We start from the raw sequence: 24,052 nt of genomic DNA on the forward strand, positions 1-24,052 counted from the left end.
CCTGAGGCTGCACTGCAGGCCATTTTTATTAACTGTGTTTTATAAACCAAAGATTTGTAGCTAGAGTTATTTCTATTTATATCAAAGGGCATTATCACTTTGAATGGTGTGGAAGACCATCTGGGGGAGGCGATGTCTTGCATTGAATTGCCTAAGTAAAGTGAGGAATCTTTATTCTTAGAAACATTCTCTGATACAATAGTAAAAAGAACCACATCACCAAATGTGTAGTTCCACCAGTTGTTTGACCTTTTGTGTTTTTTATTTTGCAGGTGAAACATGACTGGGAGCCAGTTTACTATCAGACGCTGGACCAGCAAACATGTGGCCAAGTGGCTAAAGGAAGAAGGCTTCAGCGAATATGTTGATCTTCTATGTAATAAGCACAGACTGGATGGTATTGCCTTGTTAACTTTGACTGAATATGATTTACGCTGCGCTCCTTTAGAACTGAAAGTGTTGGGTGATATTAAAAGGCTTATGGTGTCCATTCGGAAGCTACAAAAGCAACATAAGGATATCTTGGCGGAGATGGGCTACGTCGGTGAAGAATGTCTTGTTGCACATGCTGGTAATTCATCACAAAGCAAAGACTGTCAGTGTAATGGTGTGGATCATTCCAGGGACAGTGGTGGTTCTAGTGGGGACTTGAGGACTGAACAATATCAGAATGGTAAATACTACAAATATCAACCACGAAGACTTGACCCAGAGTTTTGGAAGACAGCTCTGAGTTCTGTTTATGTATTTGTAGTCTTTGGGTTTACATCGATTGTCATGGTAGTAGTTCATGAACGTGTGCCTGACATGCAAACTTATCCACCCCTCCCAGACATATTCCTGGATAGGTAAGTATGAAGTTAATGTGACTTTGTTTTATACGTTAAAAGTAACTTCACTACTCATGAATAGAGTACTTATTTATAACACTGGGACACAGCTACCTTTTCAAAACTGAGAAACTATTTCTGTAGCCCAAACATGTGTTTGTTAGTCTGCTTTTCGCAAGCATCTAAGGCAGTTTTTTGGAAACACTCAACAGGTCAGGCAGCATCTGTGGAGAGAGAAACAATTCAAGTCTGTGACCTTTATTCATGTTTCTCTCTCCACGCGTGCTGCCAGATCTGTTGAGCGTTTCCATCATTTACTGATTTTGTTTCAGATTTCCAGCATCCACGGAACTTCGCATTTTTGGAGCGAATTTTGGTTTAACTATCCCAAAATGCTTCTAATCTATTTTGTCTTTTTCTGCTCTCCTGTCTTCACTTTCTATTGACCATTAAAGAGGTATGGAAATTGAATTCATGTAATAATCATTCATTCCTCTGCAGATTTACGCCTTTGTCTAAACTTTATTTGGGCAGAAAGCATGATTCTAATACACAAGCGTCAATTTCTTTTTGGGCATTTTGGATGAACTCTGTCTTATTCCCCTCCAGTTCTATTAACAAGGGATGAGACGGTATCTGTTCACAGTACACAAGTGGTGCTCTGAACAAGGCATGTTGAGCATCCATGTTAGATTGCCCTGATCATTTCTCTCCATTTTTATTGTGATCCACTTAGCCTCTGCTTGTTCCCACTCTTATCAAAGCAAATTGGAGATTTTCTGCTGTGGTGGAAGTCAAACCCTTTTAGTCTACTCGAAAGCATCTCACTTTTTAAAATTACAACGATGTACAATCGTGATACACCCTAAGTGAGGGCATGCAAATAAAACTTTGAAGTTAAGATCCCTTTGGGCTTGAGTTTCCCCCATTCTCTACTGCATGAAGCATTGTTTACTGATTTGTGCTCCAAGACTAAAGAAAAGACGCTGGCCTATACCCTCCGAGCAGTAGGGCATTGTGCCGGAGGGGGGGGGGGGAAGATATGCTGGACTCCGTGGAAAGCCCCAGGTAAGGAATGCTTGGCAAATGCCCAGGACATTCAAACTTCCGTTGGACAATTTTCCTGCAATGGAAATCATTCAAAATACTGATTTAAATTGCAATGCCGGCTGCTTCTGACTATCTTACAGTACTACTTAACCAGAAAAGGTGGGAAGAATTAAAACTACTTCCGACTCCTGGGTAACTGTAGTACTGACCCATCCTGATCCACCAACCCCCAAGGGCTGTGCTGCCACGGGAAATCCCGCTGCCTCCCGCGCGCACACACCTGCAGCCCTCCCAATCCTGCCGCCTGCCTTCCTACTGCTAGTGATGTAAAAATGGGGGCATGGCTTCCTTCTCTCTGACTCAGCTGCCATTGACAGAAGGCCTTAGGAACCCACTGCACTGCACCTTTCTCATCCTGCCTGGATTGGAAGGTGAGGTGAGAGGATTTCGGTTCCATTTCAAGGTAAGCAGCTAAGAGTCGAGTGGCAATCTGACTGTGGTTAGCACTCCCTGGAAGTTACGACCCATTCTCTGGGGCGTGTAGCTGTTTTGAATCATCATAAATCAGGATACAACTGGCAGATAAATTGTGACAGTGCCAACAGACGCATTGGATTGTAGCTATTGTGATATGCAGACTGCTTCAGATTTTTCTTTAAATAAATAGTTGCTGCATATCTTTGGATATCGAGTTGAATTACAGTCATTACAATTTGTTCACTGTTAGACTATTTCTAAAGGATTAGAGTATTGATCAGAATCTAGGTGGAAGTGGCTTTTTTCAAAGAATATCAGGTGGGTTCTTTTGGTATCCTGGCCGATATTTATTCCTCGACGAGCATCAGAAAACCGGGTTCACTGGTCATTTATCTCAATCTTGTTTGCTAGGCATAAATTGGCTGTTGTGTTTGCAAACATCATAACCGTATATATTTTAAAAGAAGTTTGTAAACTAAAACCGTAACATCATATTCATTCCGAGCATCTATCGTTTTCTTTATCTCTTCTGCCGCTTCGCTTCATCCTCTGCTTCATTGTCTGACAGGAGAACGTGCCTGAGGAAGGAGCTGCGCTCCGAAAGCTAGTGATTCGCAACAAACCTGTTGGACTTTAACCTGGTGTTGTAGGAGAACTCATGTAGGACCATCTGAATTCCTGAGCAGCTTTCAATATGTATGTAGGGGCGGCACGGTGGCTCAGTGGTTAGTCGTGCTGCCTCATAGCGCCAGGGACCCTAGTTCAATTCCAGCCTTGGGTGACTGTCCAGAGTTTGTACGTTCTCCCTGTGTCTGCATGGGTTTCCTCCAGGTGCTCCGGTTTCCTCCAAAGATGTGCAGGTTAGGTGGATTGGCCATGATAAAAATGCCCTTTAGTGTCCAGGGATTTGCAGGGGTTCGATGGAATGTAGATCAATATGTTTAGAGTGGCCACTTCCGGTTGCGGCTATGCAGAGCTAGGTCGCACGTTCGGCAGCTCCTGCTAAAAACTGACTTTTGGGCTCTTTTCAGGCCCCCCAACAGCACTTTTTCGATGTTTCCCGGTGTGGGAAGGAGATGCAATAGTTCCCCGACAGAGTATGGCTTAGATCAGGAGCAGGGCGACTAAAAAAAAATGGTGGTGAACCCAAAGAAGGTGCGAGGGAAGAAGAGCAAAATGGCGGCGGGCGGGGACTAGGCAGCGTGGATGCAGTGGGCGTAGGAGCAGCAGGAGGTCATCAGCGCTGCTTCAGGGAGATTAAAGCGGACCTGCTGGAGCCGATGAAGGCTTCTATAGACAAGCTGCTGGAGAGCCAGACGGCCCAGGGGGTGGCAATCCGCGAGGTCCGACAAAAGGTCTCTGACGTTCCGGGTGCGGCGATGACCAGCTGAGTCGCACATTTCGGCAGCTCCCTGTGAAACGGACTTTTGGGCTCTTGATAGGAGCCCCAACGGCAATTTTGACGGCTAAAAACACTGTGCGGTAAACCAGAAGGGAATCCCCCCTGGATACGGATGGAAAAAGGAGAGGGAAGTGGCCAGATTGCAGTGGATCCTTTAGAACAGCGGCAAGGAAGGCAAGCAAAAACCAAGATGGCGTCGGAAGGTGGCAGTTTAACATGGGGCCCTGAACAACAAGAGTTCTTGAAATGCTGTGTGGAAGAGATCAAAAAGGAAATGAAGAAAGAGCTGTTGGCCCCGATACTACAGGCGATCGAAGGGCTAAAGGAGGAACAAAAGACCCAGGAGCGGGAGCTTCGGGTCGTGAAGGCAAAGGCAGCCGAGAATGAGGACGGTATACAGGGCCTGGTGGTGAAGACGGAGACGCAGGAGGCACATCAGAAACGATGTGTGGAAAGGTTGGAGGCACTGGAAAACAACGCAAGGAGGAACAACCTGAGGATTCTTGGTCTTCCTGAAGGTGTGGAGGGAGCGGACGTCGGGGCATATGTGAGCACGATGCTGCACTCGTTAATGGGAGCGGAGGCCCCGGCAGGTCCGTTGGAGGTGGAGGGAGCATACCGAGTGATGGCGCGAGGACCGAGAGCAGGAGAAATTCCCAGAGCCATAGTGGTGAGATTCCTCCGTTTTAAGGATAGAGAAATGGTCCTTAGATGGGCGAAGAAAACTCGGAGTAGTAAATGGGAGAACGCGGTGATCCGCGTTTATCAAGACTGGAGTGCGGAGGTGGCGAGAAGGAGGGCGAGCTTTAATCGGGCCAAGGCGGTGCTTCATAAAAAGAAGATAAAATTTGGAATGCTGCAACCGGCAAGACTGTGGGTCACATATCGAGAGAGGCACCACTACTTTGAGACGGCGGATGAAGCGTGGACTTTTATTGTGGAAGAAAAACTGGAATGAGCGGGTTATTAAAAAGAACGTTCGAACAAAGTGGTGGGGCGAATGTGGGGGGCAAAGAAGGGTTTTATGTACTAATCCTGCGATGCGGTAACTTTTCTCTCTCCCACAGGTGGTGATGGGGGGAGGAGGGGAGGTGGAGGAGATGGGGCGTTGGCCATTGGGGGCGGGGCCAAGGGAGAAGCGCGGGCTTGGTTCCCGCGCTATGATAATCATGGCGGGAATAGAGAAGCAGGAAGGAGGGGGCGTCGCACGGTGCGAGCCGAGGTCACGGGGGGAAGCCGAGGTCAGCCAGAGTTTGCTGACTTCTGGGAGCAACATGGGGGGAGTAATTACGCTAGCGGGGGATCTAGCGGGGGGGGGGTGGGAGGGGGGAATTACTGGGTTGCTGCTGCTGGGGAGAGGGGGGAGCTGGTATGGGAGAGGATGGGCGGGGGGGCACCGCCTGGGGGAGATACAGCTGCGTGGGAACCGGGTGAGGAGCTGGAAAAAAGTGATGGCTAATCGACAAGGGGGGGGGGGGGGGTAGGAAGCCCCCCAACTCGGCTGATCACGTGGAACGTGAGAGGGCTGAACGGGCCGATAAAGAGGGCACGGGTACTCGCACACCTTAAGAAACTTAAGGCAGATGTGGTTATGTTACAGGAAACGCACCTGAAACTGATAGACCAGGTTAGGCTACGCAAAGGATGGGTGGGGCAGGTGTTCCATTCGGGGCTAGATGCGAAAAACAGGGGGGTGGCTATATTAGTGGGGAAGCGGGTAATGTTCGAGGCAAAGACTATAGTGGCGGATAACGGGGGCAGATACGTGATGGTGAGTGGCAAACTACAGGGGGAGACAGTGGTTTTGGTAAACGTATATGCCCCGAACTGGGATGATGCCAATTTTATGAGGCGGATGCTAGGACGCATTCCGGACCTAGAGATGGGAAAGCTGATAATGGGGGGAGATTTTAATACGGTGTTGGAACCAGGGCTGGATAGGTCGAAGTCCAGGACTGGAAGGAGGCCGGCAGCAGCTAAGGTACTTAAAGATTTTATGGAGCAGATGGGAGGTGTAGACCCGTGGAGATTTAGCAGACCTAGGAGTAAGGAGTTCTCGTTTTTCTCCTATGTCCATAAAGTCTATTCGCGAATAGACTTTTTTGTGCTGGGTAGGGCATTGATCCCGAAGGTGAGGGGAACGGAGTATACGGCTATAGCCATTTCGGATCACGCTCCACACTGGGTGGACTTGGAGATAGGGGAGGAAACAGGAGGGCGCCCACCCTGGAGAATGGACATGGGACTAATGGCAGATGAGGGGGTGTGTCTGAGGGTGAGGGGGTGCATTGAAAAGTACTTGGAACTCAATGATAATGGGGAGGTCCAGGTGGGAGTGGTCTGGGAGGCGTTGAAGGCGGTGGTTAGAGGGGAGCTGATATCAATAAGGGCACATAAAGGGAAGCAGGAGAGTAAGGAACGGGAGCGGTTGCTGCAAGAACTTTTGAGGGTGGACAGGCAATATGCGGAAGCACCGGAGGAGGGACTGTACAGGGAAAGGCAAAGGCTACATGTAGAATTTGACTTGCTGACTACAGGCACTGCAGAGGCACAATGGAGGAAGGCACAGGGTGTACAGTACGAATATGGGGAGAAGGCGAGCAGGTTGCTGGCACACCAATTGAGGAAAAGGGGAGCAGCGAGGGAAATAGGGGGAGTGAGGGATGAGGAAGGAGAGATGGAGCGGGGAGCGGAGAGAGTGAATGGAGTGTTCAAGACATTTTATAAAAAATTATATGAAGCTCAACCCCCGGATGGGAGGGAGAGAATGATGGGCTTCTTGGATCGGCTGGAATTTCCCAAGGTGGAAGAGCAGGAAAGGGTGGGACTGGGAGCACAGATCGAGGTAGAAGAAGTGGTGAAAGGAATTAGGAGCATGCAGGCGGGAAAGGCCCCGGGACCGGATGGATTCCCAGTCGAATTCTATAGAAAATATGTGGACTTGCTCGCCCCGGTACTGACGAGGACCTTTAATGAAAGGGGACAACTGCCCCCGACTATGTCTGAAGCAACGATATCGCTTCTCTTAAAGAAGGAAAAGGACCCGCTACAATGCGGGTCCTATAGACCTATTTCCCTCCTAAATGTAGATGCCAAGGTCCTGGCCAAGGTAATGGCAATGAGAATAGAGGAATGTGTCCCGGGGGTGGTCCACGAGGACCAAACTGGGTTTGTGAAGGGGAGACAGCTGAACACGAATATACGGAGGTTGTTAGGGGTAATGATGATGGCCCCACCAGAGGGAGAAACGGAGATAGTAGTGGCGATGGATGCCGAGAAAGCATTTGATAGAGTGGAGTGGGATTATTTGTGGGAGGTGTTGAGGAGATTTGGTTTTGGAGAGGGGTATGTTAGATGGGTGCAGCTGTTGTATAGGGCCCCAGTGGCGAGCGTGGTCACGAATGGACGGGGATCTGCATATTTTCGGCTCCATAGAGGGACAAGGCAGGGATGCCCTCTGTCCCCATTATTGTTTGCACTGGCGATTGAGCCCCTGGCGATAGCGTTGAGGGGTTCCAAGAAGTGGAGGGGAGTACTTAGGGGAGGAGAAGAGCACCGGGTATCTTTGTATGCGGACGATTTGCTACTATACGTGGCGGACCCGGCGGAGGGGATGCCAGAAATAATGCGGATACTTGGGGAGTTTGGGGATTTTTCAGGGTATAAATTGAACATGGGGAAAAGTGAGTTGTTTGTGGTGCATCCAGGGGAGCAGAGTAGAGAAATAGAGGACCTACCGTTGAGGAAGGTAACAAGGGACTTTCGTTACCTGGGGATCCAGATAGCTAAGAATTGGGGCACATTGCATAGGTTAAATTTAACGCGGTTGGTGGAACAGATGGAGGAGGATTTCAAGAGATGGGATATGGTATCCCTGTCAATGGCAGGGAGGGTGCAGGCGGTTAAGATGGTGGTCCTCCCGAGATTCCTCTTTGTGTTTCAGTGCCTCCCGGTGGTGATTACGAAGGCTTTTTTTAAAAGGATTGAAAAGAGCATCATGGGTTTTGTGTGGGCCGGGAAGACCCCGAGAGTGAGGAACGGATTCTTACAGCGTAGCAGGGATAGGGGGGGGGCTGGCACTACCGAGCCTAAGTGAGTATTATTGGGCCGCTAATATTTCAATGGTGAGTAAGTGGATGGGAGAGGAGGACGGAGCGGCGTGGAAGAGATTAGAGAGGGCGTCCTGTAGGGGGACTAGCCTACAGGCTATGGTGACAGCCCCATTGCCGTTCTCACCGAGGAACTACACCACAAGCCCGGTGGTGGTGGCTACACTGAAGATTTGGGGACAGTGGAGATGGCATAGGGGAAAGACTGGAGCCTTGGGGGGGTCCCCGATAAGAAACAACCATAGGTTTGCCCCGGGGGGAATGGATGGGGGATATGGAATGTGGCAAAGAGCAGGAATAACGCAACTGAAAGATCTGTTTGTGGATGGGAAGTTCGCGAGTCTGGGAGCGCTGACCGAGAAATATGGGTTGCCCCAAGGGAATGCATTCAGGTATATGCAACTGAGGGCTTTTGCGAGGCAACAGGTGAGGGAATTCCCGCAGCTCCCGACACAAGAGGTGCAGGACAGAGTGATCTCAAAGACATGGGTGGGGGATGGTAAGGTGTCAGATATATATAGGGAAATGAGGGACGAAGGGGAGACTATGGTAGATGAACTAAAAGGGAAATGGGAAGAAGAGCTGGGGGAGGAGATCGAGGAGGGGCTGTGGGCAGATGCCCTAAGCAGGGTAAACTCGTCGTCCTCGTGTGCCAGGCTAAGCCTGATTCAGTTTAAGGTATTACACAGGGCACATATGACTGGAGCACGGCTCAGTAAATTTTTTGGGGTGGAGGATAGGTGTGCGAGGTGCTCGAGAAGCCCAGCGAATCATACCCATATGTTTTGGTCATGCCCGGCACTACAGGGGTTTTGGATGGGGGTGACAAAGGTGCTTTCAAAAGTAGTAGGAGTCCGGGTCGAACCAAGCTGGGGGTTGGCTATATTTGGGGTTGCACAAGAGCCGGGAGTGCAGGAGGCGAGAGAGGCCGATGTTTTGGCCTTTGCGTCCCTAGTAGCCCGGCGCAGGATATTGCTAATGTGGAAAGAAGCCAAGCCCCCGGGGGTGGAGACCTGGATAAATGACATGGCGGGGTTTATAAAGCTAGAGCGGATTAAGTTCGTCCTAAGGGGGTTGGCTCAAGGGTTCACCAGGCGGTGGCAACCGTTCGTCGAATACCTCGCAGAAAGATAGACGGAATGGGAAAAAGAAGGCAGCAGCAGCAGCCCAGGATCGGGGGAGGGGGGGGGGGGGGAAGAGGGGGAACCAGAAGGACTCTCAGGGTTGTTAATATATACTGTATAGTATGTATAGGTCGTTGCTACAGATAATTATATATTGGACTGTTAAATTATATTTTTGGAGAGTGTTACTTGTGACAAGGCAGTTGCCAATTAGGGCTAGTTTTTATTTTTGTTATTTATTATTTATTCACTTTTTGTTTATAAAATAGGTCATTGTTATTTGTGTTGTTATAATATTGTGTAAAGGATGCACAATGTACTGTGTTGGTTGACCAAAAATTTTCAATAAAATATTTAATAAAAAAAAAGGTCTCTGACAACGAGGACGAGATCTTAGGCCTTGCGGTAAAGGTGGAGGCGCACGAGGCGCTCCACAAGAAATGGCAGGAGCGGTTTGAGGAGATGGAGAATCGGTCGAGGCGGAAGAATTTGTGGATTCTGGGCCTCACGGACGGGCTGGAGGGGTCGGACGTGGAGGCCTATGTGGCCACCATGCTAAACTCGCTGATGGGAGCGGGGTTCTTCCAGGGGCCCCTGGAGCTGGAAGGGGCCCATAGAGTGCTGGCGAGGAGGCCCAAGGCTAACGAGCCGCCGCGTGCGGTGCTGGTGCGGTTTCATCGGTTTGCTGATCGGGAGTGTGTGCTCAGGTGAGCCAAGAAAGAGAGGAGCAGCAGGTGGGAGAATGCGGAGGTTTGGATATACCAGGACTGGAGTGCGGAGGTGGCGAAGAAGAGGGCCGGGTACAATCGGGCGAAGGCAGTGCTGCACAGAAAGAGGGTGAAGTTTGGCATGTTGCAGCCGGCGCGCTGTGGGTCACCTACAAGGACCGGCACCATTATTTTGAGTCTCCGGAGGAGGCGTGGGCCTTTGTTCAGGCCAGGAAACTGGACACAAACTGAGGGTCAGGATGGGTGGTCGGGGATTGTTGTTGGGGTGTTACACTTTGAGGGGGGGTTCTTTGCCCTTATTTCTATTTGGTTCGATGAGGGTGGTTAGGGTGGGTTGGGCACTGTTTTGGTTGGGTCTGTCGGGAGGGCTCTTGGAGAGAGGTAAGTAAATGGAGTAGAGGTGGATGGCCGGTAGGGGGGATGGGGCCCCGCGGGGGAGGGGGAGGCCTGAGTCGGGGGTGAGGGGACTGGGCCTGTAAAAGGAACGGCGACGGGTGGCGGGGCCGGGCAGGTTGAAAGCGCGGGCTTTTTCCCGTGCTGAAGGCTGGAGGGGGCAGCGCCGGGACGGGGAAGCGAGTGTTGTTTCCCGCGCTTGGGATGGAAGGGGGAGGTGGAGAGCCTGTGGATGGGTAATGGAGGAGGAGGAGGATATGTCCCACAATGGGAGGAGTCGAAGGAGAGGCGCGAGTAGCCGGGGTCAGCAGGAGTCAGCTGACTTGCGGGAGTGCAATGGGGGGAGTAAAGCAGCTAGGAGGCATCCTAGCTGGGGCGGGGGGGAGGAGGAGAACCGGGTTGCTGTTGCTATGGTCAAGGGGGAGCTGGAGCGAGTAGAGGGGGTTGGGACGGGGGTCTGCCGCCGTGGGGAACGGGCCGGGTGTGGAGTACGGGCGCGTGGCTGGCCAAGGAGGGGTTATGGCTAGTGGGAGGGGGGGCGGGGGCCCCTCAGATCCGGCTGATAACCCGGAATGTAAGGGGGCTGAACGGGCCGATCAAGCGGGCCCGGGTGTTCGCGCACCTGAAGGGGCTGAAGGCGGATGTGGTCATGCTCCAGGAGACACACCTGAAGGTGGCAGACCAGGTAAGATTGAGGAAGGGTTGGGTAGGTCAGGTGTTTCACTCCGGGTTGGATGCCAAAAATCGGAAGGTGTCGTTCGAGGCGTCGAGCATTGTGACAGACAATGGCGGCAGGTACGTAATGATAAGTGGTAAGCTGCAAGGGGAGAGGGTGGTGCTGGTCAATGTGTATGCCCCGAACTGGGACGATGCGGGTTTTATGCGGCGCATGTTGGGTCGGATCCCGGACTTGGAAGTGGGGGGCCTGATAATGGGGGGGGGGACTTTAACACTGTGTTGGATCCGGCACTGGATCGCTCCAGATCTAGGACGGCTAGGAAGCCGGCGGCGGCTAAGGTGCTGAGGGGGTTTATAGACCACATGGGAGGGGTGGACCGTTGGAGATTTGCAAGGCCGGGGGCTAGGGAATTTTCATTATTCTCGCATGTCCATAAGGCTTACTCTCGGATTGACTTCTTTATTATGAGTAGGGCGCTGATAGCGAGAGTGGAGGATACGGAGTACTCGGCGATAGCCATTTCTGATCACGCCCCGCATTGGGTAGACCTAGAGCTGGGGGAGGGGAGAGACCAGCGCCCGTTGTAGCGCTTGGAGGTGGGGCTGTTGGCGGACGAGGAGGTGAGTGAGCGGGTCCGAGGAAGCATAGAGAGATACCTGGAGGCCAATGATAACGGGGAGGTCCAAGTGGGGATGGTATGGGAGGTGCTGAAGGCAGTGGTTAGGGGAGAGCTGATTTCCATTAGGGCCCACAAGGAGAGGAGAGAGCAGAGGGAGAGGCTGTTGGGGGAGATGGTGAGGGTAGACAGGAGGTATGCGGAGGAGGGATTGCTGAGGAAGAGGCGCAGCCTCCAGGCCGAATTCGACCTGTTGACCAACAGGACGGCGGAGGTGCAGTGGAGGAAGGCCCAGGGGGCGATTTATGAGTATGGGGAAAAGGCAAGCCGGATGCTGGCGCATCAGCTTCGGAAGCGGAACGCAGCTAGGGAGATCGGGGGAGTTAAGAACAGGGGAGGAAGTGTAGTACGGAGTGGGGTTGACATCAATGGGGTCTTCAGGGACTTTTATGAGGAATTGTATCGGTCCGGGCCCCCACGGAAGGAGGGAGGGATGGGCCGCTTGCTGGACCAAGTGAGGTTTCTGAAGGTGGAGGAGGGACTGGTAGCAGGATTGGGGGCCCCGATTGGGCTGGAGGAGCTGGCCAAAGGGATAGGGAGCATGCAGGCGGGGAAGGCACCGGGGCCGGATGGTTTCCCGGTCAAATTCTACAAGAAATACATGGACCTGTTGGGCCCGTTGCTAGTTAGGACCTTCAATGAGGCAAGGGAGGGGGGCTTTGCCCCCGACGATATCCCGGGCACTGATCTCCTTGATCCTGAAGCAGGACAAAGATCCCCTGCAGTGTGGGTCTTACAGGCCGATTTTGCTGTTAAATGTAGATGCCAAGGTGCTGGCGAAGGTCTTAGCCACGAGAATGGAGTGCCGCAGGTGATCCATGAAGAACAGACGGGATTCGTGAAGGGGAGGCAGTTGAACGTGAATGTGTGGAGACTCCTGAATGTGATTATGATGCCGGCGAGGGAGGGGGAGGCGGAGATAGTGGTGGCAATGGATGCTGAGAAGGCCTTCGATAGGGTAGAGTGGGGGTACTTGTGGGAGGTGCTGAAGAGGTTTGGGTTTGGGAAGGGGTTTGTTAGGTGGGTTAGGTTGTTGTACGAGCTCCCGATGGCGAGTGTGGCCACGAACAAGAGGAGGTCTGAATGCTTTCGGTTGCATCGAGGGACGAGGCAGGGGTGTCCCCTGTCACCCCTGCTCTTCGCACTGGCGATTGAACCCCTGGCTATGGCACTGAGAGAGTCGAGGAACTGGAGGGGGTTGGTGCGGGGCGGGGAGGAGCATAGGATGTCGCTTTATGCGGACGACTTGCTGCTGTATGTGGCGGACCCGGTGGGGGGAATGCCGGAGGTAATGATGATCTTCAGGGAGTTTGGGGATTTCTCAGGGTACAAGCTCAACATGGGGAAGAGCAAGTTGTTTGTGGTTCACCCAGGGGACCAGGAGAGGGGATTGGCGAGCTCCCACTAAAAAGGACAGAGAGGAGCTTCAGGTACTTGGGGGTCCAGGTGGCCAGGAGCTGGGGGGCACTGCATAGACTTAATTTCACGAGACTGGTGGAGCAAATGGAGGAGGCGTTCAAGAGGTGGGACATGCTGCCGCTGTCCCTGGCGGGTAGGGTGCAGTCAGTTAAGATGATGGTGCTCCCAACGTTTCTGTTCCTGTTCCAGTGCCTCCCCATTTTTATCCCGAGGGCCTCCCCATTTTTATCCCGAAGGCCTTCTTTGGGCGGGTCAACAGGAGCATAAATGGGGTTTGTGTGGGCGCGAGGGACTCCGAGGGTGAGAAGGGTGTTCCTGGAGCGGAGTAAGGAGGGGGGGGGGGGGGGGCTGGCACTGTCCAACCGGAGTAGGGGGGGGTTGGAATGGGGAAGATCTCGGAAACTTAGCAGGTGATGCAGGAGGAGGAGGAGGCCTCGGTGGTGGAGTTGAAAGGTAAGTGGGCTGAGGAGTTGGGAGAGGAGATCGAAGAGGGGACATGGGCAGATGCCCTAGGGAGGGTGAACTCTTCCTCTTCATGCGCGAGGCTCAGCCTCATACAGTTTAAAGTACTGCACAGGGCACACATGACCGGGACAAGGATGAGCAGGTTCTTTGGGGGTGAGGACAGGTGTGTTAGGTGCTCGGGGAGCCCAGCAAATCACACCCAGCGCTGGATGAATTTTTAAGGGAGTAGCAAGGATGGTGTCGAGGGCGGTAGGATCCAGGGTCAAACCGGGCTGGGGGATCGCAATATTTGGGGTTGCGGGGGAGCCGGGAGTGCAGGAGGCGAAAGAGGCCGGTATTCTGGCCTTTGTGTCCCTGGTAGCCCGGCGAAGGATTCCTCTTCAGTGGAGGGATGCGAGGCCCCCAAGCGTGGAATCCTGGATCAACAATATGGCGGGGTTTATTAAATTGGAGAGGGTGAAATTCGCCTTAAGGGGATCGGTACAAGGGTTCTTCTGGCGGTGGCAACCGTTCTTGGACTTTCTGGCTGAACGGTAGACAATGGTCAGTAGCAGCAGCAACCCGGAAGGGGGAGGGGGGGGTTTCTATTTTATTTTTGTTTATTTACCCTGGGGGATCTGAGGGGGTGTATATATTTGCTATGTTTGCTTTGTGTTAAACTCGGGGTGTTAATTTATTATTTATGTATAAGGGGGGAGGGGGCACGGGGGTTGTTTTAATTTGTTCTGTATTTAATTTTATTGGGTTTCTTTTTCATTCTGTTGTTGATATTTTGAGAAAACCCTAATAAAAATTATTTAAAAAAAAATATATATATATATGTTTAGAGTGGTATCTCCTTTTCTAAATTAACTTTTGAAGGAATTCCTACTCAGTTACCAGGTGGAATTCCCGTACCAGCCTCCCCGAACAGGCCCCGGAATGTGATGACTAGGGGCTTTTCACAATAACTTCATTTGAAGCCTACTTGTGATAATCAGTGATTTTCATTTAATTTTTTCATCTGCCTATCAATCGTGTTATAAAATGCCTTTTCAAAGAAGAACATGAGGATTTCAGTAAATTTAATTAATCTAAGCTTCACACAATCGATTTCAGTAGAGTACAAACAGACCTCTCCGAGACTAAGAGCAAGAAAGGTTGCAACTTCAGATTTCCACTGCGGTTACAAGTTGAACTGTTTTACCAATGTAATCAGAAAGGGAATGGTGGCCAGGTCTGAATGCATTAATCACAAACTAGATGTAAACGGCTTCAAGATATTGCTCTAATTTTTGATCAGTGGCTTATGGACCAGTCGATGGCGAAGATGCCTCCCTTTTTAAATTCCAGTTGACACTGCAGTTGGAAACAAAAATTTCAGCAAGGCAGAGCACAACATTCTGAAACTAATTTCAAATTCTCACATGTCGGAGGCAGTGTAATTTGCTGGTTTGGCACAGATCCGGAGGCTGTGAAAAGATTCCTAATGGAGTCATAACCAGTTGTTTACCCATGATCCAAGTGATGAACAGAAGTAAAATACACAATTGCCAACACTGTTTTAAAAAAAAAAAGTATTCCCCACAGAACTAAATGAACCTTGAACAGAGAGTGACTGGTCAGAATGTAGAGGACCACAATTGGACCAAGAGGAAATCTTGCTCCTATTACACAAACTCTACTCTGAGTTTTGTTTTTAACTATTTTCTATTCATCCTCTCTGGAATCTCTTCCCACTCCCGAAGATCAATTTGTTGGATATGGATTGCACTCTTTCTTGGCCAAGTACAGTGTGTATATGACTAAGGCATTAATGTAATTATTTTAAGCCATTAAAATATAAACAATTGTATTTCATAAATGCTAATAAACAGTTGCCACATGAATATTCAAACTTTGTAGTTTCAAGGCCTATGTGTCTCCTGCTGTTCGGTGATCTTGGGGCATAACTGCCCAGATTCCCGATTAAGATATGTTCCCTTTAGAGAATCTACTAAGTCAATTACTAGGGGCATAGGTTTAAGGTGCGAGGGGCAAGGTTTAGAGGAGATGTACGAGGCACGTTTTTTACACAGAGGGTAGTGGGTGCCTGGAACTCGCTGACGGAGGAGGTGGTGGAAGCAGGGACGAGAGTGACATTGAAGGGGCATCTTGACAAATACATGAATAGGATGGGAATAGAGGGATACGGACCCAGGAAGTGTAGAAGATTTTAGTTTAGATGGGCAGCATGGTCGGCATGGGCTTGGAGGGCCAAAGGGCCTGTTCCTGTGCTGTACTTTTCTTTGTTCTTTATAGCTGTTACAATACTTTGAGTTCAAGGATGAAAACTGTGTCCCAACAGCATAAAGCTGATATTAGGGTACTCTTCAGTTAGAAACTGGAACATGACTACACTTTAGAGGTAACTACTAGTGACTGTTAAGTCACTAATTGAAAGCTATTGGAAATGAAAATGTAATCGAATGGCTTCTATTTATCGAAATCCAAATAACAGTAACAGACATGGCAAGGTACAATTCCGACTTCAGTGATCCAGTTAAAATACTAATTTAGTGTTGATACAGTATAACACCTGAAGTACAAGTGGAATGAAGAAACCAACCTGACTCATCAGATTTTGGCAGGACGATTTAGGACCAGTTCAAGCAGTGTCAAATTGCATGGACTTTACAGTGTCTGCTATGTAGCCGTAAATTATCACTGACCATTTTTTGGATCCCCTATTAACTAGCATCTTGCATAATGTTCCATACATGCGTGACGCAGTGTTGCCAACGTCGCTGTATAATGTGAGTGCTTGGTTAAAACATGTACGTGAAATCTCAGGTGGCCCTAATGCAAATAAACAAGTTCAGCATAAGATGTACAGCAACTATTCTAAACTGTACCCCTTTTTATGGATAAACGTCATCAGTGCAATTTTCCCTTCTTTCGCCTACACCCCCACTCCAAATCCCAGCTCGGCCTCTATGTGCTACACACATTGCTTAGTGAAAAAGTAGCTGGCACTTGTGCAAGCTTTTTATCAGAAGCGTCACTCCATAAGTGATATGTTAAGCTTGTGGTGACTGGCTTTCCAAATATCGTCCTGTGTGGGACTGCTATTGTTTACTGTGACCAATATTTTTCCAGAGGTAACAGAGGATGCTGGGATCATGAATACAAGTCAAGTTACCAAAATAGCCATGCATGATTTACAGTAGTGCTGCAGGAAAAAACTCCTTGTGGTAGCACAGCTGCTTCATGGCGCCAGGGTCCCAGGTTCGATTCCCGGCTTGGGTCACTGTCTGTGCGGAGTCTGCACGTTCTCCCCGTGTCTGCGTAGGTTTCCTCCGGGAGCTCCGGTTTCCTCCCACAGTCCCAAGATGTGCAGGTTAGGTGGATTGGCTATTCTAAATTGCCCGTAGTGTCCAAAAAGATTACGGGGATAGGGTGGAGGTGTGGGCTCAGGTGGGGTGCTGTTTCCCAGGGCCGGTGCAGACTCGATGGGCCGAATGGCCTCCTTCTGCACTGTAAATTCTATGACTATGCCGTCCTTGTCAAAAAACATTCCAACGTTGTCCAGCTGGGTGTGGTTATCCCCCCCTGGTTCCATTCTCACCTATCCCGTTGTAGTCAGGGAATCTGCTGCAATGGCTGCTGTTCCCGCACTCCTACCGTTAACGCTGGAGCTCCCAAGGATATGTCCTTGATTGCTTTCTGTTTCTTCTCTACAATCTATCCTTTTGTGACATCATCATCAACACAACGTCAGTCTCCCCGTATACGCTGATCACAGCCACCTCGCTTTTCCCCTCCACTGTCTCTAATTTGTCACCCTGCTTGCCCAACATCCAGTAATGGGTGAGCAGAACTTTCTTGCATCTCTAACCTGCGGAGCCATTGCCGTTGGTCTTACGCACAAACTATCTTCCCAAGTCACCGTCGCCTTCCCTCTCCCTGACACCTGTCTGAAATGAGAGAATGATATTCCAGTCAAGCATCTGCTCCACCAAGACCATTCCCATCCCTGTTTTTAAATCGGTCTATGGCATCATTTTCCCTTATCTCTGTAGCTACAGCTATATAAACCTTTGAGTTCTCTGCACCCTTCCAATCCTGACCTCTTGCCCATCCTCATTTAATTAGTAGCGTGCCTTCAGCTGCCGAAGCTCCAAGCGCTGGAATTCCCTTTTCCAACTGTCTCTGCCTTTCTACCTCCCTTTCTATTAAGGCAGTCCATAAAACCTGCCTTTAGTAACTGTCCTAACATCACCATATGTGCTTGGTGTCAAAATTGCACATGCGAAGCACCTTAGAACATTTTACTAAATTATAGATGTTGCATAAATGCAAATTGTTGTCGCAAAATTCCTTTTCACTTCTGCCTTTTGAAATTTGAGGATATAAAGTGGAACTTGTGAAGATTTTGGATTGGCATCCGTTGGTTCTGGAGATCCAACATGCTGTGATTTTGATCCAATGAATGTTTACACCATTGAGAGTTGGGATGCAATGCCAACCTTTGGGGTAAAGAAAGGCCACGAATTCTACGACAGTAAAATTGTCTATTTATATCACCGTTAACAGACACAAATGTCCCAAGTGACTTCACATATACATAAACCAAAATTTACACTGGGCCCAAGAAGCTTTGAATGCAGGAGCTTGGTCAAAGAAGTAGGTTTTAATGGAACAGTGAGGTGCAAAGGTTTTTTCTGTCTATTCTAGAGGTTAGGGAGATTTACTACATTAATTTTGGTGATGGTGAAACTTCTGGAATAATTTGGGGCAAAATTAATGGGCACATAGACATATATAGGTTAAAGGATTTCTTAAGGGAAAATCATGTTTAACCATCTTTCTGGAGCTTTTTGAAGAGTTCACAGAGCAGGTTGACGAGGACAATGCTGTTGATGTGGTGTCAGAAAAAGTTAGCATGCAGGTACAGCAAGCAATCAAGAATGCTAGTCTTTGGGGTGGCATGTGGCGCAGTGGTTAGCACTGGGACTGCGGCGCTGAGAACCCGGGTTTGAATCCTGGCCCTAGGTCACTGTCCGTGTGGAGTTTGCACATTCTCCCCATGTCGGCGTAGGTTTCACCCCCACAACCTAAAGATGTGGAGGTTAGGTGGATTGGCCACGCTAAATTGCCCCTTAATTGGAAATTGAGTACTCTAAATTTATTTAAAAAAAACAAAAAAAGAATGCCATTCTTTATTGTGAGAGGAATTGAACATAACCTTAAGAATGTTATGCTTCAGTTATACATGATGTGGAGATGCTGGCGTTGGACTGGGTTGAGCACAGTAAGATGCCTTACAACAGGTTAAAGTCCAACAGGTTTCTTTCAAATCACTAGCTTTCGGAGCGCTGCTCCTTCCTCAGGTGAATGAAGAGGTATGTTCCAGAAACATATAGATAGACAAAGTCAAAGATGCGAGACAATGCTTTGAATGCGAGCATTTGCAGCTAATTAAGTCTTTACAGATCCAAAGATAGGGGTAACCCCAGGTGAAATGTGTGAATTGTCTCAAGACAGGGCAGTTGGTAGGATTTTGCAAACCCAGGCCAGATGGTGGGGGGGGGGTGAATGTAATGCGACATGAATCCAAGATCCCGGTTGAGGCCGTACTCATGTGTGCGGAACATGGCTATAAGTTTCTGCTCGGCGATTTTGCTTTGTCGCGCGTCCTGAAGGCCGCCTTGGAGAACGCTTACCCGGAGATCAGAGGCTGAATGCCCTTGACTGCTGAAGTGTTCCCTGACTGGAAGGGAACATTCCTGCCTGGTGATTGTCACGCGATGTCCATTCATCCATTGTCGCAGCGTCTGCATGGTCTCACCAATGTACCACGCTTCGGGACATCCTTTCCTGCAGCGTATGAGGTAGACAACATTGGCCGAGTCGCACGAGTATGTATTGTGTACCTGGTGGGTGGTGTTCTCACGTGTAATGGTGGTACCCATGTCGATGATCTGGCATGTCTTGCAGAGATTGCCATGGCAGGGTTGTGTGGTATCGTTGTTCTGAAGTCTGGGTAGTTTGCTGCAAACAATGGTTTGAGGTTGCGCAGTTGTTTGAAGGCAAGTAGTGGGGGTGTGGAGTGTACCTTGGCAAGATGTTCATCTTCATCGATGACATGTTGAAGGATGCAAAGAAGATGTAGTTTCTCTGCTCCGGGGAAGTACTGGACGACGAAGGGTACTCTGTCGGTTGTGTCCGTGTTTGTCTTCTGAGGAGGTCGATGCGGTTTTTTGCTGTGGCTCTTTGGAGCTGTCGATCGATGAGTCGAGTGCCATATCCCGTTCATACGAGGGCATCTTTCAACGTCTGCAGATGTCGGTTACGCTCCTCCTCGTCTGAGCAGATCCTGTGTATATGGAGGGCTTGTCCATAGGGGATGGCTTCTTTAATGTGTTTAGGGTGGAAGCTGGAGAAGTGGAGCATCAGTTATACAGGGAATTGGTGAGAGCGTGTTGTCTAGGGCTAGCTTGGTAGGGCTGGTCTTGTTTCCACCAGAAATTAGAAGAGCGAGGGGTGACTTGGTTGAAGTACATACGATCCTGAATGGTATTGGCAAGGTGAGCGTTGAAAGGATGTTTCTCTAGTTGGTGAGTCCAGAGCTTGTGGGCAGTGTTGTAAAATTAGCGGATTCAGAGTACAGAGGTGAGGAGAATCTTTTCTCTGAGGGTTGTGCAAGTTGGAACACTGCCTCAGAAACTGGGGGAAGCGGGGTCACTAAATAGTTTTAAGGTGGAGATAGATAGGATCTTATTTGGCAAGGATCTTATTTGGCAAGGGAATCAAAAGTTATCGGAGTAGATTGGGGAATGTGGAACCCAACACTAACAGATCAATCATGACCTTACTGAATGGTGGTTCAGGCTCAAGGGGCCAAAAGGCCTACTTCTGTTATTTTGTATGTTTTAGAACATGGGAGGATGTGAGGAAGACTGTTCATTTTTCACGTTTGAATTCCAGTCTGTTGCGGGTTGATATATGTAGAACTCCAATCTTTCTCCTCAATTTATTTTTAATATCAGTCAAATTACATAACGGAGACCCCGTGCGAGAACCCAAACGCGTTGCAAGGTATTCCCGTGCCCGCAGAACGCCGTGACCCATCCGGATCGCAAATATGCCCCCCCAGCAACCTCTCTACCTCAACCAGCGCCCGGGACCCTGCCAGACGCGACCCCGGAAATGTAACCAGCGCCCTGGTCCCCGTCAGCACCCTGGACCCCGCTAGACGCAACCACCTGCCTTGCACAAGGTCAGACTTCTCCCATCGGATCCCAGGACCATCCAGCCACAGCTGCTGAGCGAGGAAGCGAGAGAAACACGGCGGTCTGCAGGTTAGACTGAAGCACCACGGTTTCAAGACCCCTCTCCCCAGCATACTCCTGGCAAACGTCCAAGCGATCGAAAACAAGCTGGATGAACTTAACGCTGGACTTACCTCTCAGAGGGAAGTAAAAGACTGCTATGTGCTCTGTTTCACAGAGAAATGGCTCACCCCTGCCTCACCGGACTGCCATACAACCTGACGGCTTCTCAATTCACCGGCCGGACCGCACCGCGTCATCAGGCAGAGCAAAGGGTGAAGGGATTTGCCTCCTCATCAACTCCTCCTGGTGCTTGGATGTGGTGACCCTGGCGACCTACTGCTCCCCGGACCTGGAATACTTGACCGTGAAGTGCCGCCCATACTATCTTCCACGTGAGTTCACTTCAGCCATTATCACAGCGGTCTACATCCCACCCCAGGCAGAAGTGAGGAAAGCGCTGGACGAACTGTACACCGTTATAAACAACTATGAAACAGAACACCCGGAGGCCTTGTTCATCATGGCCGGAGACTTCAGCAAGGCCAACCTCGAGTGTACTGCCAAAATTCCACCAGCACATCTCCTGTCCCACCAGGGACGACAACACTCTTGCCCACTGCTACACAAACATCAAGGGCGCCTACCATTCCATCCCCTGACCGCTCTTTGGGAAATCAGACCATAAGACGGTGCTCCTCCCGGCATACAAGCAGAAACTCAAACGGGAGAATCTAGCTAAGAAGGTTGTGCAGTGCTAGTCCGAGGAAACAGAAGAGCTCTTATGTGACTGCTTAGAGACAGTGGACTGGTCCATATTTAAGAAATCAGCGACCAACTTAAATGAGTATGCCACCACCGTCACAGACTCCATCAGCAAATGTGTGCCAAAGAAAGCAGTACGTACCGGAAACCATGGCTCAATTGCGAGATTGACTCCCTACTGAAGGACAGGTCTGAGACGTGCAAGTCAGACGACCCTGACCTATACAAGAAATCCAGGTACGACCTCCGCAAAGCCATCCGAGATGCCAAGAGAGAATATCAAACCAAGCTAGAGTCACAGGCAGACTCTCGGCGCTTGTGGCAAGGGCCAAACAAAACGGGCTACAAAGCAAAGCCAAGCAGTATCTCCGGCAGCAGCGCACCCCTCCCCGATGAACTCAATGCATTCTATGCTCGGTTCGAGCAGGTAACCAACAATCCGCTGTCCCCAGCAGCCCATAACTCACCCATACCCGCCATCACTGCTTCCGAAGTCAGATCGTCCTGAAAGTGAACCCTCGGAAGGCGATGGGCCCGGACCGGATCCCTGGTCGTGCACTCAGAACCTGTGCGGACCAGCTGGCAGAGGTGTTCGCGGACATCTTTAACCTGTCCCTACTCCACTCCGAGATCCCCACCTGCTTCAAGAAGACCACCATCATACCGGTGCGGCCAAAGAGGAACCAGGCAACTTGCTTCAATGACTACCGTCCGGTGGCCCTGACTTCAGTCGTGATGAAGTGCTTTGAGAGGTTGATCACGAAGCGCATCACCTCCATACTTCCAGAACGCCTTGATCCACTGCAATTCGCTTACTGCCGCAACCGGTCCACAGCAGACGCCATTTCCCTGGCCCGATACTCATCCCGAGAGCATCTCGACAACAAGGACTCCTACATCAAACTCCTATTTATTGACTGCAGCTCCGCCTTCAACACCAGAATCCCAGCCAAGCTCATATCAAAGCTCCAAAACCTAGGGCTTGGCTCCCCACTCTGCAACTGGATCCTCGACTTTCTGACCCACAGACCACAATCAGTAAGAACAACTCCACAATAGTCCTGAATACCGGGGCCCCGCAAGGTTGCGTACTTAGCCCCTGCACACACACCACTGTGTGGCAAAATTTGGTTCCAACTACATCTACAAGTTTGCTGACGATACGACCATAGTGGGCCGGATCTCGAATAACGACGAGTCAGAATACAGGAGGGAGATAGAGAACCTAGTGGAGTGGTGCAGTGACAACAATCTCTCCCTCAATGCCAGCAAAACTATAGAGCTGGTCATTGACTTCAGGAAGCAAAGTACTGAACACACCCCTGTCAGCATCAACGGGGCCGAGGTGGAGATGGTTAGCAGTTTCAAATTCCTAGCGGTGCACATCTCCAAAAATCTGTCTTGGTCCACCCACGTCGACGCTACCACCAAGAAAGCACAACAGCGCCTATACTTCCGGGAAACTAATGAAATTCGGTATGTCCACATTAACTCTTACCAACTTTTACAGATGCACCATAGAAGCATCCTATCGGGCTGCATCACAACCTGGTATGGCAACTGCTCGGCCCAGGACCGCAAGAAACTTCAGAGAGTCGTGAACACAGCCCAGGCCATCACATCAATTTGTCTCCCATCCATTGACTCCATCTGCATCTCCTGCTGCCTGGGGAAAGCGGGCAGCATAATCAAAGACCCCTCCCATCCGGCTGACTCAATCTTCCAACTTCTTCCATCGGGCAGGAGATACAGAAGTCTGAGAACACGCACGAACAGACTCAAAAACAGCTTCTTCCCCGCTGTTACCAGACTCCTAAATGACCCTCTTATGGACTGACCTCATTAACACTACACCCCTGTATGCTTCACCCGATGCCGGTGCTTATGTAGTTACATTGTATACCATGTGTTGCCCTATTACGTATTTTCTTTTCTTCCCTTTTCTTCCCATGTACTTAATAATCTGTTGAGCTGCTCGCAGAAAAATACTTTTCACTGTACCTCGGCACACATGACAATAAACAAATCCAATCCAATAACATCTGAGGTACAAAAAGCAGCCAATTATCACTCAATATCATTAATGTATGACCAGAGCATTCTGCGTTGGCAGCCAGAGATATTTTTCTTCTGTCAGTGAATTTTACTGGAAGTGCTAATAATGAAAATTAAAAGAGTCTGGGGAGACATTATAAGTGAACCAGTGAAGAATCAATGAAGCAGGCAGTATCTTTTCCCGCTAGTTTTTGTAGCCTTGACCTCCCTTGACCGGCTGGGCAGAAAATGACCAGATTTCATTCGACCATGAATGCTAATTTTCATCTATGTCTCAAAACCTGCCATTGGTCTTAGTCCGGTCACATAACGGTGCCGTGTGATCACTCGTCATCTCTATAACCTTTTCTAACCCTACAATCCTTCGTGAACTCTGATCCTCTGAATCTGCCCTCTTTTGGCACCCATCGCTCCTTTTGACCCAACTTTGCTGGCTGTAAGTCCAGGAATTCTCTCCCTCTCCACGCCCCTGCCCCAAGACCCTCCTTAAAGCCCACTCCTTTGATCAATCTTTCACCTGTCCCAACTAATATATATCTGTTTTTGGTTTGCTTTTGATTTTTGTCTGATCAAACTTCTTTGCAATGC

General features: G+C 49.8%; 1 protein-coding gene across 1 annotated transcript in view; it reads left to right on the forward strand.

Moving 5' to 3' along the window:
* The window catches only part of samd8 (sterile alpha motif domain containing 8), a 73,142-nt gene that overhangs the window by 21,288 nt on the left and 27,802 nt on the right, over positions 1-24,052 (forward strand). The window contains exon 2 of the mRNA XM_072491657.1: positions 273-848. Coding sequence (XP_072347758.1) covers positions 280-848 — 569 coding nt within the window. The 5' untranslated portion in view covers positions 273-279. The remainder of the gene's footprint in view (positions 1-272; positions 849-24,052) is intronic.

This window comes from Scyliorhinus torazame, chromosome 28, assembly GCF_047496885.1.
Source record: "Scyliorhinus torazame isolate Kashiwa2021f chromosome 28, sScyTor2.1, whole genome shotgun sequence".
In the NCBI taxonomy this organism is placed as follows: domain Eukaryota; kingdom Metazoa; phylum Chordata; class Chondrichthyes; order Carcharhiniformes; family Scyliorhinidae; genus Scyliorhinus; species Scyliorhinus torazame.